Consider the following 20,734-nt stretch of genomic DNA (forward strand, 5'->3'; position numbering starts at 1 on the left):
AAATTGAAATTAGGTTGAATCTCTAATGTTACAAATCTTACAATCATGTTATGTAGATGACACTTAGATGGGGCTTCTAGAATATTAGAAGTTTTCAAGTGAGTATTATGATGTATCCTACATTCCTACATCATGTCTTAATTTTAATCTAAAATTTATCTAAAAATATATGCAGAGTAAATCTCCATTCTAAAAAAAAAAATTAACAGTTTGGCTAAAAATGTGGAACTCATTGAAAAAATGTTGCAATTTAATTTAAAAATAAATAGATTAATTTATATTTAGATAGAGTCACATAACACAAATGAGAGTGAGGGATAAATAGTTTAATTTGTGTTTAGATAGAGTCACATAACACAAATGAGAGTGAGGGATAACTCAAGTGGTTAAGGCTCCCCTTCAGGTGATTCTGGAATCGATTCTCATCATCCGTCCTTGTGGCTCTCTAAACGTCAATAAACAAAACACAAATAAAAAAAAATACATGTTATTCATACAGAGTACATTATTATAACTACTCTCAAATCCAAAATTCTCAAACCTTTAGGTCATTTCAATAACAACAAAATCAAAATCTAATTTATTTTTTACTTTACCAATATTTTTCCCTTACACTTTGTTTGGATAACGAATAAAGAAGGAAAGAAAAGGGAGGGGAATAGGAGGAAGGGAAAGGGAAAGAAAGGGAAGGGGAGGTGAATTCCAAATTCCCTCCAAATCACTCTAATTTTGGAAGGATTATGTTTATTAAAGGGAGAGGGAAAATGGATCCTTCCCCCTCCTTTCCCTTCCTTCCCCCAATCTTTTACCCAAATAAGAGAGTTTGGCCCCCTCTTTTCTTTTCCTTCCATTTTCTCCTATCCAAACAAAGTGTTAAATTAAAAAAAGCTACAAAAAACATCCTTTATTTTTCCTGACCATTCCTTGCTTTGTTAAGTTACTTCCCACCTTATGATCTTCTCCCAAACTAAACACCTAACAAAATGACCCGTTGTTTTAGTTTCACCTATCTAAGAGACCGGTGTTACCGCTACACCTTCAACAACTCGGGCCTATGGTCCACCACCACGGACCTCGGTGACGGCACCGTTCTGCACTGTTGGGCCCCCAAAGCCCACCAAGAGTCCAAGCCCAATTTACTCCTCATCCATGGGTTCGGAGCCAATGCAATGTGGCAATGGGGTGACTTAGTAGGCCACATGACCCCCCACTTCAACGTCTACGTACCTGACCTCCTCTTCTTCGGAGAGTCATACACGAGTCGGCCCGAACGAGCCGACTCGTTTCAAGCTCAATGCTTGATGAGGCTCATGGAGGCTCATTCAGTAAAGGGGAGGTTGAGCTTGGTGGGTTTAAGCTACGGCGGGTTCGTGGCGTATAGCATGGCAGCTCAGTTTAAAGAGGTTGTTGAAAGAGTTGTGATATGTTGTGCTGCTATTTGTATGGAGGAAAAAGATTTGGTTGAAGGGAAGTTTAAGGTTAAGGATTTGGAAGATGCTGCTGATATTTTGTTGCCTCAGACTCCAGAGAAGTTGAAGGAGCTTATGAGTTTTACTATGGTTAAGCCTCCGAAGATTGTTCCTAATTGCTTTCTCAATGATTTTATCCATGTAAGTTTAATTTGGACCTCCCTTTTTATTTATATGATCAATTTTTTTTTCCTAGTATGATCAATGTTATTCTTAGTGTTTGGGTGTGATTTTGTTAAGGTTAGCTTGATGATTTGGTTTGGAATATAGTCGGAATTATTATGATTTAAGAGTAGAGTTCGTTCCTTGAAGATTAAGTATTTTGTTAATTTCCTTAATGAATATGCCAATACACGTTTTGTGATTCATCTTTGTACATTTCTATGCATTCGGATGTACCTAAAATTTTGATCTAATGTCGGTGTGTGAATGTGTGTCCTATGAGCACCGATGGAAGCGCAATTATGGGTAATCTTGGGTGTATATAGTAAATTAATAAACGCAAGTTTTCTTGGTTCAACAATGTTTTATTGATTTATACTTGTATGGGATTGTGGTTGATTCACACTGTAAGCACATACATGAAGCCAGGTTGGTGGTTTGGTAAATGGTAGACATATGATATGACATGGTAATCTACTACATGTGTAATTTGTGAGGTCAAGATTTTAATTTGGACTAAAAATGCTGTTGAAATTACATTCGCATGATGTACATATTCAGTTGATCTTACTCATAGTATTGAAACTTGTTAGGTTTACACTGATCCTAGCTACACACAAAAACTAATGGTTAAACTTCACATTGGAGAAGATTAATACAGAATATACGGAGGTGGTAGTTAATTTTAAATGTTGTTACCTTGAATTTGGCTTAATTACATTGAACTATTGAAAATATATTCTGGAATTTTCTGGTTATTTTGAACTTTATCTAAAGTGACAAGGGCACTTTCGTGGCAGGCCATGTGTACAGATTTTTGTCAAGAGAAAAGGGAATTAATCCGGGCTATTCCAAAAGATCGAAAGATCTCCAAAATTCCTAAAATCACTCAGGTTTACTAAACTACTCTTGTATTATTTATGTCCAGATTTAGTTGTCACGTTATTACTTAAAAAATTACACTATTAATGTGACAACTGATTTTCGATAGAGTTATTTTTCTTATCTTTTTATTGGATTAGTTCGTGTTGACATGTAAATGAAATTATAAGATGTCACCTTTGAATGTTAAATGGTTAAACATTTTTGGCTGCAGCCTACATTGATAATCTGGGGAGATCAGGATCAGGTATTCCCAGTGGAATTTGCTTACAGGTTGAAAAGGTACGTATATATCAACACCAAATTGATTAGCTTAATCATTTGCTCTGTATTGTAACAGAAGAATAGTATATGATCTTCTTAGCTAAATTTGGTGTCTCAATATGTAGTCATCTGGGAGACAATGCTCAGCTAGTGGTTCTAAAGAAAGCTGGGCACGGTTTCAACGTCGAGAGACCTAAGGAGTTCTACAAGCACTTGAAGGCTTTCTTGATCGGTTCCCAAACATCTCACCATAATCACTCCAATAGCAGTGGCAAATAAATGAACACAAAATTCAAGTGGTAGATCGGCTTTCGCCTACGGGAGTTCCTATATATTGATCAGTTGTTCACGAGTATTTGACTGATAATTTACACTCTTAATTGTGATGCATATAACACAAACACTAGGCCACTGCCTAGCTAATTAGCATCACCAATTCATTGTTGTTATAGGCCATAGAACTGGAATCTAGGATGTTCCGGGACAAGCTATGCATCATCTATTCTCTGATCTTGTAATAACTTTGTACATACTTCTAACTTAAGTTGCTAATACTTTTTGTTTGTGTCAAGGGCAAAGCAAGTAGCTTACATATTCAAATTTTCTAAATGTTATTAAGAATGTGTTTTATTCACCTAATTTTTACTGAATATTATTGTTAAAAGTTATTGGCTGTAAATTAAACTTGGGTGTTTAAAGTCCTGTTTGCTTCAACTGGTTTTGTTTGAAATTATTTAATCTGAACTTATTTTGTTTGAAATTCTTTTATCTGAAATTATTTTATTTAAAATTTTTTTACTAATTTTTTTTTTCTTGAAATAAGATTAAAAAAAATAATTAAAATGAGATGAAACAAACAAACTCTTAATAAGTCTTTTAAGCAAAATTAAAAATTATCAGAACTTTTCTAACTTGAAATTATCTTTTAATCAAATGTCAACACATTTATTTTAATCTAAAACAATAAGTCTTATGTAAGGCGGGTGTACGTTAATTTTATTGTAAGACGGTTAGTTGAGGGTAACTTTTACTATATTAATGGTAACTTTAACTTTTTAAAAAGGTAACTTTTAATTTGTTGTTAGTTTGAATTTTATTTTGATTTGTAATTTCTTATAGATTCATGATTACATATTATAAAGGCTAATAGATTAATCTAATACATTATAAGTATTTGTAAGATAAAGTTTATAATTAGAAAAAATAATAACTTTTGTAGTATAAAGAGTAACTTTAATTACTTTTAATATAACTTTAACCCGTTTTGCAATAAATTAACATACACTCGGTTTTTTTTTTTTTTTTTTTTTTTTTTAGAATTTGGATTTAACGTAAAAATAAAAAATTAAACGTGTACACTAAAATTCGTCTCTCATCTTCCTTTCCCCAAATTCCCAATTTGGCAATTCCTAGCGTCCTAGCCTGAAATTTTCCAATTAAACTACCGGCGAACCATCCACTGATCTGGTATTGATTTCTCTCCTTTTCTGCATTACATCTGGCTAACTTTATTCAATAAATTATGTTTTTACTCTATTAATCTCTTAGTGTGTTTGCATCAAAAACTATTTATCTCTTAGTGTGTTGAATTTGGACAGTTATAATGTATTTAATTTCAAGTAAATTTTTCTTAAAATGCAATCACTTTCATAGATTATAAATCACATTATTTAGGGTATGATTTCTCGTAATTTAGGTTATTTTTTGTTTCAGTTAGTTTGTTTCAGGAATGAGTACTGGGGTTGAAGATCTTTCACAATTTGATTTGTCAGATGAGGTAGTTCCATTTTCTCTAAATTGATGAACTAATAATTCAATTTCACTGTTAATTTTTTAAATTTCTATATTCTGTATTTTTGGGGGGTTTTGTAGGAAAAGGATAGGCTTGTTGCTGAGGTAATTCGTTACATTCTATTTAAAACTCACCAAAGCTCGGGTTGCCCCATTAAAAGAGAGGAACTTACCCAATTGTTACCAAGAATTATCGGCTGCGAGCCCTTCCTGCTGCTGTAATTGATAAGGCCAAAGAGAAGCTTGCTGGCTTATTTGGTTATGATTTGAAGGAGCTTCAACGTACTCGTCCTCCAGCCAAAAACCAAACTCGCTCTTCTCAAAATAGTGAGTGTCGAATTAGCTTTATTTGAAGTTGTTTTTATTCGTGTTAGTATGTTTATTGAATTTTTCAATTGCATGTCAGAACGGATGATATTTGACAAGTTAGCTAGAGAGTTGATCAATTGTAGTAGTGTATAGTTAAAGATAAAAGTAAATGCCCTTTTGATCATAGTTTTCGATTTATGTGTTTGGTTTCAGAGAATGCTCTTTTGATCTGTTGTAGATCGTAAATGCCCCTTGTGTATCATTTTGTGTTGAAGGTGAGAGTGAGACCTTCAGATTCAACAACAGAATCATCCTTGTTTTGAAAAGTGGAATTTTTTTGTTTCTATGGTGTGAATCTCTCTTTTGTAAGAGTTGTAGTAAAAGTTGTGTTAGAGAAGTCCAAATTCTGTCCTTTTGATTTATCAACATAAAGTACATCCGTTATTAAGATCATTTACCTTAACCTTTGAGGTCTCACTGTGAAATAATCTTGTGCAACACTTGCCTTAAGGTTTACACGAGCAGCATCGTCCTCTTTCATTCTTTTTATTGTTTTTTTCCCATATTTTGTGTGCTTTTTTTTTTTTTTTCCTTTTCCTTTTCCCTGGGTGCTTTTACTGAATATCTACCTTATTTGTTGAAGGTGCTGCTGATATGAGATCTTATATTGTCATAAGTCAACTGCCTGCTAATGTATATCAGAAGCATGTTGAGGATATTTCTACAGCACACCTGACAGGATTCACGTTTGTAATTATCAGTGTCGTACACCTTGCTGGAGGGAAAATTTCAGAAGGTTTGCCGTGTTTTTACTGCTTGCAAGCTTCTGTACTATTATGTTCTCTTTATAATGCAATATTGGGGCATTTCTATCCAATAACTTCACCCAAACTTCAGAACCTGCCACTGTTAGAGTCTTTAGAGATTCATTGGTCCCCAATTTATTTATTTTTTCCTTCTATACTGGCTTTTGATTCCATAAACTTTAAATTTTCAGAGAATCTGTGGCATCACATGAGACGAATGGGACTGCAAGAAGCTGATGAAAATCATCCAGCCCTTGGAAATGTCAAGCTCTCACTGGAGGTACTTGTACAACAGAGGTAGGTATTTGCTCGATTCTGGAAGAAGAAATATGTGTAACTTTGTTTCAGCAGGGTGGAATGCCTTATAGTCCTTATTCATTGGTTTTTTTTTAATAAATCTTTTATTCTTATTTCCAGGTATCTTCAAAAGGATAAAGTTAACGGTCCTGAAGGAACCACTGTTATGTATGAGCTTGCTGAGAGAGCATTAGATGGTGAAGTTAGCCAGAAAATTAAAGAGTACATATCACAGGTATACTCTAGTCAACTGGCGGCATTATGTTTTCCTTAATGTACTATACATGTCGTGATTTACCTTTTTTTGGGATCCTTATTGGCCATTTCCTAATGAAATTTATGTGATCCTCTTCTTTCTAACCAGTTGAATTTCAGTTTTTTTTTTTTTTTTTTTTTATTATTATTATTATTTTAATATAAATCTCAATGAAATCAAGAATTTTATTTTTGCTTTGCCATTCTTAGCTGTTTGATATTGTCTAATACTGTATGAAGTATCTGGTTACGTCATCTGGATGTCTTGCATCTTGAGTGTAGTATTAGATGTAAGTGTGTGTGTGTGTGTGTGTGTTTTTTTTTTTTTCAAATGCAGTTGTCTAATTGCCATCATTAATCCCTTCTGAATGTTCATTGTTCAATATCCAACATCTTGTACCCTAATTCATGTTAGATGTCTCTTGGCACGTTGTGCTTTCCAAACTGCCTGACAAATGTTTTTTTTTTTATATTAGATTGTAAATAGGGATCTTGGGACCGTTGAAGTTGATGATTAGTGAACATACAAATTATGTTTAAAGGTATGCGGATTACCTTTTATTTTCGGTTTTATGTGTTCTTTACCTATGCAGCTCCTGTTTACACAATCTTCTTTACGCAGTCATTTTCCATTACATCTTCTCAGAATTAGTTTATTGGAGACTGATATGCACTTGTGTGCATGCGGAATTGGACAGGCTCAGGCAGATATGCTGCTAGAATATGTGGATTATGTAATTTCAATGGTCAAGCGGAGGAAAATTGGATCTTTTGTGATGAAGACTCTTCTATTTATAGAATTCCTGGGACTTGTCTTGTGAATTGATTCTAGTATGGATTTTAGACGATATACTAAGCAATCATCTCCTTAACCATGTAACCTTTTCATGTCCACGTTTGTCTTTGCATGTTTCAGCCTGTAGATTTAATGAATGAGGGTTGTTAAGCTCATTTTCTCACTCCAATTTTACCTTTTACTTTTGCATATTTTGCATACTACCAGAATGGCGGAAAATTCATACCAAGTAGTTGGGAAATTTTGCGACAAGCAAGCTGCAATCATTCTTTACTTTAAATAAAATCTACTCTTTGCAAGCTGTATGAAGTAGTTTGAGATAAGTAGTTTGTTTTGTGCCAGCCCCACTCCAAACAGTTGAAGTAGGTCAGCATGATTAGGGTGGTTGCAAGCTTGCAACTTGCAAGAAAGTATGCGGTGTTTCAAAAAAGGTGCGAGGCTGAAGATGGAACAGAGATAACTTGCATTTAATAGAATGCAGCAGCAGGGATCAAAGTCTTAATAGCATCAAAGTTGAAGGATGGAACATCATAGCATTGGTGTGAAAGGCCTAACGGAGAGCGCATGCCAGATCATCATCAAAATTAGCAGCAACTACTTATGATAGTAGCGACTCAAAATCGTCAGGTCATATAGAGAAAATTGGAGATACAACATAATACTCGTACAATACAGGAATTGACACTCTGTATCTGTGTTGAACTATTCACATATGGGATATGCCACTTCTTATCCTCAATCTCCAATTATGTCATTACAATGGAACACGGATAAAGAAGAGTTCCTACATCTTTCAATGAGAAGGCTCCCAAACAAGAACTCCCATCACCCTCAAGGTTACTCTGCTTTGTGAACCCACTAGGGGAATCAAAATACAAATTTAAAAACAAAAAAGAAAACTGGGATGGACCGAACAACTTAATGGCTAGCACTGATTGTCGCACCTCTGCTGGTGCTCGCATCACCAATGGCAACTGCAGAAGCGAGTGACTTTGATGCCCATGCCCTTGCCCTTGCATTTATAGCACCTTCTTGAAAATTAGTTCCCTTGCAAGGATCCCTCATGAAATTGAACAATTGCTTTGTTCTATTTAGGAAACGCATAGGGTGCTCCCATAAAGGCCTTATCCTCACATGTTGCACATATCTTCTCCAAGTAGAACGACCTATTTCAAGTAAACACGGGAATAGGAGATACATCAACCTCAGAAGCACAAATGTGGTGGCTAAAGCCAAATATGTCTCTTGCCGAAGAAGGTTCTCAGGAGACCTTGCCCATGAGAAAGGGCAATTTTCTGGCTCACTATTTTCATTACTTGCACGATTAGATAAATCTTCAATTTTCTCCAGTGGTAACCGGTCCCTAGGATCACTTTTAATTCCTGCAAAAAAGATGTACGGAGTAGCATAATTATAAAGCATCCATCCATTTTATGTAGTCCTCAGATGTCCATATCTCCATAAATTAGTCCATTTATCAGTTGTGCAAAATTGATCAAGAAACAATGCCAACCAATATACAGAAGAACAATGATGAAATTATGAGGTTCTCCCGTTTAACCTGCAATGTTCCCTTATTACCCTTTTTCAGACAAAGGAAGTGATCTGACTTGAGAATGTATATAGTGCTACTTTTCTTGTTTGAAAACGTCCACATTAATCCTTTTTCTTTTTATTCTTTCACTGTCAAAAATTATTACGATAGTGTATCTTGGACTTAGGACAGATAATTGTCATCACCCTGACATCAGATCGGGCACAAAACATAAAACAGGGGATTTGAGGATAATTTGAGAAAGAGATTTCAACACAAACAGATTCTTTGAAGTATAATGCAACATGAGGACCTGAGTCATGATAAGATATTAGGTGAAGTAATTTTAGCAGCATTGGAAAAAGAACCATACCAGTGACATCACTATAGAAACCGACAAGTGAACCGAGACTACGAGAACCACGATAACGAACACGCATGGTGGAGTTCAGAAGAAAAAGGGTAGGAAAGCCATGAACTCCATATTTTGACAGTATGCTGCACAAAAGTTGTCATTGTTAGATTTGTTACAAAAGTTGCAAACAATCTTTCAATGTTAAAAACATGAAGCCTTGATTTGAGTCCAAACCTAGGTCTAATGGATGATTCTTCAATTGCAAAATGAGGAATAGATGGATACAAGGAAGAGAGAGTTGAAAAGCTTGGTCTGAAGTTCCTAGAGAATGGGCACCAAGAAGCATAAAACAAAACAGCTACATAGTCTTGATTGAGACTGTACACCAAATGCAGTGCCTTCTGCAATGAAACTTCATCTCCCTGAAAAAAACAAAAGAAAGAAAGTACTATTAGATATAGTGAAGGTAGCCAATAAGCAAAAATAAATAAATAAAATAAAACTTCACATATAGTAATGTAGCTATATAAACTCTATATCTGGTTATCAAAAAAAATTCAACAGTTAAGGGGGCAAATCTAGCTTATGCCCTTAAGCATAATGCATGCAAGGGTCATGCTACAGCACCTGACCCTTCTCATATCCAATCACAAGCAAGAGCCTTCTTAAAAATGGTATGGAAAGGTATTATATGCCATTTGAAGAGCCTTCAGCAGATTGTATCAGCAACTATTTAGATAGCATCAGCAACTTAATATGCAAATAAAAATTAACCCTATTAGTAAATGAGATAAACATCTGTAATGTCACAATCACCCAGCCTACCCTTGAAAATACTACCCATGGAGGCCTCCCAAGCCAGGTGCAACAGAGAATTGACAGAATAATAAACAAGGAAAAAAGACATTATGTACAATGATAAAGAAACAATGAACTCAAACACAAGAGAGAAAGCTACAAGTATGTTGAAATACGCACTGAAGACATTCCAACAACCTTTTAAGGGAACACATAGTAAACTGTAAACATAGCAAAAGATACCAAAAATTATTATAGCAAAGGAGATATTTTGTGCAAGAAATCACAGACCACAGTAGAGCTGTAAGCAACGGGATCTCACTCATGGCCTACATCAGTAAATAGACCTCCAACACCAGACAATCAAGCAAGAAAGAAACCAGGGCAGAGATTAGGTGGTATTCCGTTCTGTATTAAGGAAATTAAAGGCACACCCAGTATCCCAGATACTTTATTTGGGAACATGAATTTTAAGTTCTGAGAGACAAGCACTAAACAAAATTGCTAGCAGAAGTGCACAGCAGAAACTGATGGAGCCTTCTTTATTTTAGAGCTATGACAGACATCCAAATTTCCCACTCAAATCAAAGTAGTGTAATTAAACTGTAAAAGAGACCACAAATGGAAGATGAGTAATTACACCATCATAGTGCATAAGCACACAACAATGCTACACCACTAGTCTGCTAAAAGAAACAGCTAACGCACCCTTGTGGAACTTTTCCTAAATCAATTAGTCAATAATTTTCTCTATATATTCTTATCAAAAGAAAACACACTGTTTCTTAACAATTGCATAAGCAAATAATCTATCAGATCATAATAAGATGACATATGCGTTCACTCTTTGTATAGAACGTCATTTTCAGCATCTTCCTTGTTCCATAATCACCCTTACACTCTAAACTAATAGAGAGAGTGGGGAAAAAAAGGGCAAAGAATACCCTTGCCCCCCCCCCTCTTTTTTTAAACCTTCTCCAAGTGTATAGAGCCATTGAACACCTCAAAATGTAAAAACTCTAGCTCCTCCAAATCCTTAATATGTTGGTCTCACCACAGCTGTCCTCACTTATTCCACTCTTTAGCGATTAAAAACATCAGCATACATAACTTTATCATGCTTTAGACAGGAAATAAGCCTTTTATCTCCCAACTTTTCAAGCAAATGACATACAAGTCTAACTACACTAACAAATCTTCTCTAATCAACTGACAAGAAGTTTGGAGCATTGTGAACAACCTTCAAACTGAAAACTTATCTACCTATAAGGACAAAATACTTAACAACGATGAAACGGCAAAATGCTAAAACTTCACATATTCTCATATACTTCGTATATAATTTATGCATACATCTATCAACTAGCAGCACATTTTTGGTTATCCAACAAGCTAGCGTTACAAATTTTCGATTAGCTCTGCTTCAAAGTTCAAGAACTATAGCTCATTAATTTACTTTGGGTCCGGGTCATTCAAATAACTAACATGAACTAGGTCCAAAAAATATGACCTTCATCACTTACCGACAAAAACCCATATCATTAGTCAACCTTAAAATTTGCTAAAAACAGTGTGTCCAAAACCAAACGGCAAGAAAATAATCATACACAATCATCAATTCAAATTTTGTAAGAAAAATATATCCCCAAATTAAAAAGAATACTACTTGTATTATACCATTATACCAATACAAATAAACAAGATTAAGGTTAAAATTGATGACAGACGAAAATTAAAAAAAAAAAAATACAGTAATAATAAATAAAATACCTCAATAACAGCAAGATTGTAGGAATGATGAAGATCGCAAATGGAATCAGGAAATCCTAAGATCGCATCAGTAATCGAGGCGGCAGGACAATAACCCAGCTCAGAAACCCTAGCTGAGTCGCCACAAATTACCCCGCCGAAAACCAAAACAACTAAAAAAACACCCCAAAACCTCTTCATCCTTTAATTGATCATTCAGCCCTTAATAAATCCCTAATTATAATTTCCCCAAAAAACAGAACCCTAATTTAGGAACCTATCTGTCTCAAAAATAATCAATACATGAAACCCAGAAATTAAAACCCAAAAAAAAAAAAAAAGAAGAATGAAAGATGAGAGAATTAGGGTTCGGAAACCCAGGAAAAAAAAAAGGGGGGAAATTTATTAAAAGAAAACAAAAGAATAAAAAAAAGGGGGTGGAGATTGAAAGGAAGAATTAATGGAGGAAATGAAATGTTTGGGAAAAGAAGAATACAGGAAAAATGATTCCAACAAATCCAAAAAATCCTAAGGAAACGAAAGATTTGGGGTATTGAGAATAATATTTTTGGGGATTTTTGGGAAATTAAGGAAGGGTTGGGTTGTTTGGTTCACAATGGTTCAAAACTCTGTCATCTTTTTAATTTTCTCTCTCTTCAAGATGTTGGAGTTGTATGACCTACTGAATACTCATGGTAATGCTTTTCAGTAATTATCTAAGTCTTCTTAGCTGACTTTTACGGCTGTTTAGTGACACTATTAATTACAATACAACTTACAAGTGCAATTTCATAAATTTATTTATTTATGAATGCTCAAAAAAAATTTGAGTGAGGGTTCTAATTTTCATGTTGATTAATCTATTGTTAAACAAGTACAACATTAATACTAGATTGACACTATTTATACACTTGATTTGACATATTTTGTTTGTCATTTATACGTAAGCAAAAAAAATATTATCATACTAATATTCTAATCAAATACGTGTTCTCTAAAAAAATATGAAGTAGCATTCTTAAATGATGGATGAATTCTAATCACTTATCCTACGAAAAAATCTCATTTTTCATGGACATATTTGCCAATACGTTAGGTTTTTCCATTAATAATTGTAATTATTTACTTATTTTCATAGTTTATAAAATTTATAATTTCAAAACATACATTAGAACTAATCCAATAACTTTTTTATAATAACATTTGTTTTTTTTTCCCCTTAAAATAAACATCTGTTTTTTATAGGAATTCAAAAAATACAGCTCCCCTTATATAATTTCTCAATTTACCGTCCACGTCATCATCTAAAGCCTAAAATCGCTTTTTTTTTTTTTTTTACAGTTCAGTACAAAACCGCCACTTGAATTAGCGGTTTCCAATCAAGAGAAAACCGCTAATTAAGGTGGCGGTTTCCATTTTATTTAAATAAAAAAATAAAACTAATTGAGTTCTCAGATCTAAGTTTATACGGAGTACAAATACAAATCAAAGGGTGAATACCGTGAATTGAGAAGATCAAGGCAAGGTTGATAATACTCCAAAGTCCAAATCAATCTAACAAAATCAGATCTTAATTTAGTTATATCTGAATTACATACTTTCTCAAAAAAAAAAATAAAAAAAAAATATCTGAATTACATAATTTCATAGTTGACACAAAGTTAAATTAACCCAGTGGCGAAAAAAATTGTGACGAAAAGGTAGTGGAGATGGTGGTGATGGTGGCCGTGGCGGTGGTGGTGGTGGCGGAAGCTCGATGACGACGTGATTTATAATCCCAAACAATTTGAATAAAAAAAAATCAGATTCCCAAACTTAATTCAACCATCCCCAAATTGAATAAGAAATCCACCCACCATAACTTTTATTCTTTGAGGATGATGGGCAATGAATAATGATTTTAGAAGAATGAATGAGAGGAATTTGATTCTAAAGCTTGAGTGTGAATTAACAATGGAGAAAGGGGACTTTGGTTTGAACGACAATACCATGGAAAAGAAGAGAGAGAAAGCTAAGAAAGTCAGGGTTTTTTTTTTTTTTTTTTTTTTATCTTTTATTATATATATATACACAAGTACTGTATATACTACGTATTAAGTTGAGTACTGTACTTGAGTAGCGGTTTTGTCAAAAAAATCAAAAGATAAATAAATAATGATGTGGATGGTAAATTGGGAATTTATAAAAAAAAAAAGTAATTGTAATTATGGAATTGCTGCTCTTTCCAACATTATGTTGGAAAAGCACTCTTTTTATAGTGCAATAAATTCGTAGTGAGAACTTTTTTGTGTGACAGATTGTAGTCATGATTAGATGAATAAAAGAATTTATGGAGTAAATGTTACTCATATCTCCAACAACACTTATAGTGGGGGCTAAAATTATCCCAAGGACAGTGATTAGTAACACGTCCTATGTTACTGTAATTTTCTTAATTAAGTTTGTGCAGTGTATAATTTTTCTCTTTTAATTATTTTGTATACTATATATCTAACAATCTTAGGATAATATTAAGTATGGAGAATACCATGAAAATAATTGGTCATGATGCAATCAAACTGGATCGTTTTGATGGAACAAACTTCCTGCGTTGGAAAGAGAAGATGAAATTTCTACTTACTACTCTGAAGATTTTCTACATATTGGATCCTAATTTGGCACCGTTACTAGAACCATCTAAGAAAGACATCGAAGGGGTAATTGTAGAGCGCAAAAAACGCACTGAAGATGAAATGATATGTCGTGGATACATTCTAAATTCGTTGTCAGATCGTCTATATGATCTGTACACTTCAGTTCAGTCTACAAAGGAGATATGGAATTCATTGGAGCACAAATATGATGTAGAAAGACAAGGAGCAGATAAGTTTGTAAAATTCTTTGAATTTACTATGGTTGATAACTTGTTTATTCTTGATCAAGTGCATGAATTTCTAATATTAATTTCAAAGTTTAAGGCTTTAAACATTACTATTCCTGAGAAATTGATTGTTGGAGGAATTATTGCCAAATTACCACAATCCTGGAATGATTACAGGAAGAAATTGCTGCATACTTCTAAAGAATTAACTTTGGAACAAATACAAAAACACTTACGAATTGAAGAGGAAACTCGAAGTCGTGAGAAAAGTGTAAATGATGTATCAAGTTCCAAAGTGAATTATGTTACTCATAACAAGCAGAAGGGTAAGAAAAGGAAGGCAAATTATGATAATAAGTCTGATAATCAAAATTCCAACAAGAAGAAAAGGAAGGACATATCTGAAATTACTTGTTACAAGTGTGGTAACAAGGGACACATTAGACGAAACTGCAAGAATCCCAAGAAGAAAAATCAAAAGAACGTGGAAGAGAATGAAGGTGCAAATGTTGTTGAACAAAAGGAAAATGATATCATAGCAATGGTTTCTGATTTGCACATTGGAATGATCCAAGAGTTGCATATGGTTGTTGTCACTAAGAGTGATGATTGGTGGTATGATTGCGGTGCAACTGCTCACAGTTACAATAATCATGCTCTCTTCAATTGAGTCAGAAGAAGGTCATGAAATCTTGCTAGGAGATAATCATACTAACAAGGTTCACGGTACGGGAAGTGTAGAATTACAATTCACTTCTGGAAAGAAAGTAATTCTGACAAATGTGTTGTATGTTCCTGAGATTAGAAAGAACTTAATGTCTGGTTATATGTTATGTAAGAAAGGCCTTAAGATAGTCATTGAATCTGATAAAATAATATTGTCTAAGGCTGGTAGTTTTGTAGGAAAAAGATATGTATCTGATGGTATATTTAAACTCAGCATTAATAAAATTGAATCTTCTGCTTATTCTTATGAGTCTTCTTTTGATTTCAGTTTTAATATTGAATGTTCAAGTTTTGATCTTTGGCATAATCGCTTAGGACACATAAATTACCAAACTATGAAATTCATGAGTAAAAATGGCTTAATAGCTTTTAATGATGAATTTAAAGAAAAATGTGAAGTGTGTGTTAAAGCGAAGATGAAAAGAAAGCCTTTTCCAAAGGTTGATAGAGTTTCTGATATATTGAAACTTATACATTAAGATATTTGTGAGTTAAATGGTGTTTTAACTAGAGGTGGACTTAGGTATTTTATTACTTTTATTGATGATTGTTCTCAATTACCTATGTCTATTTATTGAAATCAAAAGATCAAGCTTATGACGTATTCTTGATTTACAAAGCCATGGTTGAAACACAAAAGGGCAAGAAATTGAAAATTTTGCGAAGTGATAGAGGTGGGGAATATTTTCCTACTGAATTTACTACATTTTGCGAAGATAATGGAATTGTACATCAAGTTAGTGCACCTTATAGACCTCAGCAAAATGGGGTGGCTGAAAGGAAAAATGGAGTTCTAGTTGATATGGTGAATGTCATGATTGTTAACTCCAATTTACCTATGAATCTATGGGGTGAGGCTTTTGCTAACAACTTGTCATGTACTTAATAGAATTCCCTCAAAGAAGATGAAATTATCTCCATACGAAATTTGAAGAGGAAGGAAACCTAACATTAGTTATTTTAGAGTTTGGGGATGTCTTGCATATTATAAAGTCCCTGATCCTAAGATAACTAAGTTAGGTCCTAGGGCTTTAAAGAGTGTTTTTGTGGGTTATACAGAAAATTCAAAGGCATATAGACTTTTGGACTTGGATACAAATGTGATAGTGGAATCACGAGATGTAGAGTTTTTTGAAAACAAATTTCGTAGAGATACCATTATTGACGAATCAATCCAAAGACCACAAGTAACACAATTTCCTGATTGTTCATCTAGTAATACAAGAATGAATCCTAATGTTCCTAGTGAACCAAGGAGAAGTGTAAGAGCTAGAAAGGAAAAGGATTTGGGTCCAGATTTTATTAATTCTCAAGATAATTCTTTTCTTGTAGAAGGAAATAGAGATGTTGTTATGAAAAAAATTCCTATTGTATTGAACATAGAGGATGATCCTAAGACATATCAAGAAGCAATGACTTCTAGGAATGCAACTTTTTGGAGGGAGGCAATCAATAATGAGATGGAATCTTTGATTGCTAATAAGACTTGGATCTTATTAGATTTACCTCCCGGTTGTAAGGTTGTAGGATGCAAATGGATTTTTAAGGTAAAACGTAACACGGATAGGTCCATAGTCACCTTTAAAGCTAGGCTTGTAGCACAAGGTTGTACACAAAAAGAGGGAATAGACTATTTTGACACTTATGCACCCGTAGCAAGAATTACATTCATTAGAGCTTTGTTAGCTTTAGCCTCAATTTTTGATTTGTTTGTGCATCAAATGGATGTAAAGACAATTTTTCTTAATGGTGATTTAGATGAGGAGGTGTATATGAAACAACCCGGAGGTTTTGTACTTCCTGGTAATGAACATAAAGATTGCAAGTTGCTTAAGTCACTTTATGGTTTGAAACAGGCTCCTAAGCAATGGCATGAGAAATTTGACACTGTTGTCTTATCTCATGGTTTTGTGCATAATACAGCAGATAAATGTATTTATTCTAAATTTACAGAGGAGTATGGAATGATAGTGTGCCTTTATGTTGATGATATGTTAATCATAGGAACTGACATGAAAGGCATAGATGATACCAAAAGATATTTAAGTGAATGCTTCCAAATGAAAGATTTGAAAGAGGTTGATACAATTTTGGGTATCAAAGTTAAGAGAAATAGTGGGGGTTATTCATTGAGTCAAACTCATTACATTGAGAAAATACTAGGAAAATTTGAGCATTTGCAATTCAAAGAATATAACACTCCATACGACCCTTCTCGTAAACTGGTAAAGAATAATGAAAGAGGTGTAGCACAGTTAGAATATGCAAGTGCAATTGGTAGTTTAATGTATGCAACACATTGTACTAGGCCGGATATGGCATTTGTTGTTTGTAAACTTTCAAGGTTTAGAAGTAATCCTAGTTTAGAGCACTGGGAAGCAATAAGAAGGATTTTTGGATACTTGAAAAGAAATAAAATATGGCATTGCATTATGGAAACTTCCCTGCTGTTCTTGAAGGATTTTCTGATGCTAGTTGGATATCTAGTGGTGATAATGATAGTAAATCTACAAGTGGTTGGATATTTTTTATTGGTGGTGGTGCAGTTTCTAGGGCAGCAAAGAAACAAACATGCATCACTCATTCAACCATGGAGGCCGAGTTTTTGGCTTTGGCTGCAGCAGGCAAAGAGGCAGAATGGTTAAGAAACATGTTGTTAGATATTAAGTTGTGGCCACAATCGATAACATCCATTTCTTTGCACTGCGATAGTGAAGCAACATTGTCTAGAGCTTATAATAAGGTTTATAACGGGAGATCTAGACATATAAGTATGAGACATGCGTATGTGAGGTAGTTGATATCCGATGGTATAATAACTGTGACTTACGTATGGTCTTGTAAAAATCTTGTAGATCCTTTTACAAAAGGAATTGCAAGGAAATTTGGTGTATGAAACAAGCCGTGAAATGGGCTTGAAACCTATTTGAATAGTCAACAACAATGGAAACCCAACCTTTTTCTAAAATATACCCTTTGTTAAAAGGTTCAATGTGGTAAAAACAAGTTGTTGATAATTGACTTGATGACACTAGTAATTAGTTTTTCTAGTGTCATTGTTAGGATGAGTAAAACTCTTAATGGAGTTCTTGGAATTAAAGAATTTCACCTATATAGACATAGAAGTGGTACCACTTCTAACAAAAAAAAATTGGGTCTATTTTTTGTAAATGTCTACGAAATCAGGATGAGCACATGGCCATAATAGTGCTACAAAGTTTATGAACTTTTAATAAAGTATTTTTTGTGTGTGTGGTTCTTCCGATTCTAACCTAAGGAATTTTGGCTCAAAAGCACTAAGCTGCCATAAATTTCGTTAGAATTTTGAAAACTTACACAAATTGAAAGTTCAAATCGAAAGATACTTTCATTATGCACAATATATTACGTTTAAGACTAAGTGGGGGATTGTTATAGTAGTCTTAAATTGTATGAGCAAAGGGAACATTGTCCCATAGGGTAAAAAGAGGAAGAATTGTACTGATGTATTCAAGTGCATGCTTAAGTGGCTAATTGAATTGAACACTTTGATTTTGGGCTCTACTACGTGAGTTTAATATATATAGCTACTTATATATCTTAAGTCATAGATAGCACTTAACACTTGATACATTGACATTATCATTAAAAAACAGATAAATTACGTTTATTTATTTTCGAAAATCTATTGGAATAAGATAATGTCAGACAGTTTTTATAAATCAAAGAAATAACTGTCATTCAGTGGCGGATCTTGGGCCAAAAAGTTAAGGGGACCAAGGTTTGATCCCTCAACCTTTTGCACAAAAATACAATACTTAACCACTATGCCACAACATTTTATTTGTAATTATTGGACATCATATTACTCATAATCAACAACTCAAATATGTTTAAGGGGGGTCGGGCCCTTACCCGCCCTAACCAAAATCCGCCCTTGCTGCCATTGTTATCTATAAATATAGATGGCATGGTTTCATTTGGATAGTTAATTCAAATTTTTCCTCTTCTCATTATTTTCCTCCACTTCATATATTAAATGTTCATGGATTATCCTGGGGTAAATTAGCGGATATCTCCAACAACACTTATAGTGGGGGCTAATATTATCCTAAGGACAGTGATTAGTATCACGTCCCATGTTGCTGTAATTTTCTTAATTAAATTTGTGCAGTGTATAATTTTTCTTTTTTTATAATTATTTTGTATACTCTATATCTAATAGTTTTGACTGCTTTGGTGAGAGAGCCACCGTCAAACACAGGAAAAAAATATTTAGACACGGAGGGAATAATTATTGTGTATGGAAAAAAAAAATCACTAGTATAACGAACATGCATCAAAGATCAAACTTAATGAAATTGAAACACAAGCTTTGTTGCTAAAATTGCTTTCGAGGTATGTAGACTTTCAAACCATCAAACCAGAATGGATTGATCTTTGTTAAAGTATAATTATATGGCGTTGAAAGTCTTCATAACGCATTCATTAGAGCACTCCCAGCAGTGAGTGAAAAAGCCCTCACGAGTGAAAGTTAAGGTGTAAAAAAGAAAAATCAAACACTACATTAGAGCACTATCAATGGTGAGCTAAAAATTTGCTCATGGGCATTTTGGGTGGGCATAAAATTTGCTCATGCATTACAATGGTGAGCAAATGAGAAAAAGCCAAAAAATGCTCATGAGCATTTCTGAAAATGCCCAAGACTTTAGCATTTTTGAAGATGAATAGTGCTCTGGTGGGCCCCACAATTTGCAATGGTTATATTTTTTGTAATGCAAATTCTAAAATAAATATTATTAAAAAAAAAAAATTACCAACGGTCATAAAATTTAATTCTCTATAAATAGATATGCATTTTGGTATATTTTGATATAATTTCAGAAATACCATAAATCCTTCATATTCTTTATTTTAACGATAAAAACGACACAAATAAAAAAAATAAGTTACACAAATTTAGACTAGTTTTTATTTATTTGGAGTAATATTGTTAAAATATAAATGAAATTAATAAATAAAGAAGTGTTGTGTAGGAGAGAAAGTAATGGTGGGATATTGAAAAAGTAAGAGAGAGAGAGAGTAGTGGACAATCATTTTTTTTGCTCACCATTGGGAGAGAAATTGTGAAAAAAATTTATCCATAGGCAAAACAGATTTGTTGAGAGATAAAGTGGGTAGAGAGATAGTGGGTGGACATTTTTTTGGCTCATCATTGAGAGTGGTCTTATAAGCAACGACCCTTCTAAATTATTTATGTTCGATCTCTTCTGTCATTCACTCATACCAAAACCCCATATGCTATATCACTGCACAATTTAATAAATTCTTTATTCAACTTCTATATTGTTCTTCCACATTAAAATATAGTGAAAACAAAACTCCAAGATCATTTAGTTTTTCAATATACTTGTATTATGTGGAGAATATCCTTATTTTTTGTTTAAGATTAATAATGCACATAGACAAAATATAAAATAATGGTTTGGTATCCCAAAATTGACTTTATAGCATTGGTCCGTACTATTATAAAGATGCAAGTAAGGAGAAACAAATTCGTAAACCAATTCACATTAGAAAGATAAGTTGCAAGTAATTTTGTTAGAGGAGAAACAAATTTGCTAAACCAATTCACATTAGAAAGATCAATCACAGACACATTAGAAAAATCAATCACAGACACATTAGAATGAGTGATTGGA

At 33.6% G+C, this 20,734-nt stretch overlaps 2 protein-coding genes and 1 pseudogene across 2 annotated transcripts; 2 read left to right on the forward strand and 1 right to left on the reverse strand.

Annotated features, from left to right (window-relative positions):
* The first annotated feature begins 717 nt into the window (after positions 1 to 717).
* On the forward strand, positions 718 to 3,407 carry LOC110709872 (lipase 3-like). Its single transcript, XM_021888140.1, has 4 exons — positions 718 to 1,610; positions 2,432 to 2,524; positions 2,728 to 2,795; positions 2,903 to 3,407. The coding sequence occupies exons 1-4, from the start codon at positions 984 to 986 to the stop codon at positions 3,054 to 3,056; spliced, it is 942 nt and encodes a 313-aa protein (XP_021743832.1). The 5' UTR covers positions 718 to 983; the 3' UTR covers positions 3,057 to 3,407.
* A 697-nt stretch (positions 3,408 to 4,104) lies between these two features.
* LOC110709643 lies at positions 4,105 to 7,200 on the forward strand (annotated as a pseudogene).
* A 435-nt stretch (positions 7,201 to 7,635) lies between these two features.
* Positions 7,636 to 12,290, reverse strand: LOC110709642 (5'-adenylylsulfate reductase-like 4). The gene is made up of 4 exons (XM_021887851.1): positions 11,489 to 12,290; positions 9,155 to 9,342; positions 8,939 to 9,063; positions 7,636 to 8,413 (listed from the first exon to the last, which is right to left on the reverse strand). The coding sequence occupies exons 1-4, from the start codon at positions 11,666 to 11,668 to the stop codon at positions 7,950 to 7,952; spliced, it is 957 nt and encodes a 318-aa protein (XP_021743543.1). The 5' UTR covers positions 11,669 to 12,290; the 3' UTR covers positions 7,636 to 7,949.
* Between the last annotated feature and the right edge of the window lie 8,444 nt (positions 12,291 to 20,734).

The sequence above is a fragment of the Chenopodium quinoa genome, unplaced genomic scaffold (genome assembly GCF_001683475.1).
Source record: "Chenopodium quinoa cultivar QQ74 unplaced genomic scaffold, ASM168347v1, whole genome shotgun sequence".
Classification (NCBI taxonomy): Eukaryota; Viridiplantae; Streptophyta; class Magnoliopsida; order Caryophyllales; family Amaranthaceae; genus Chenopodium; species Chenopodium quinoa.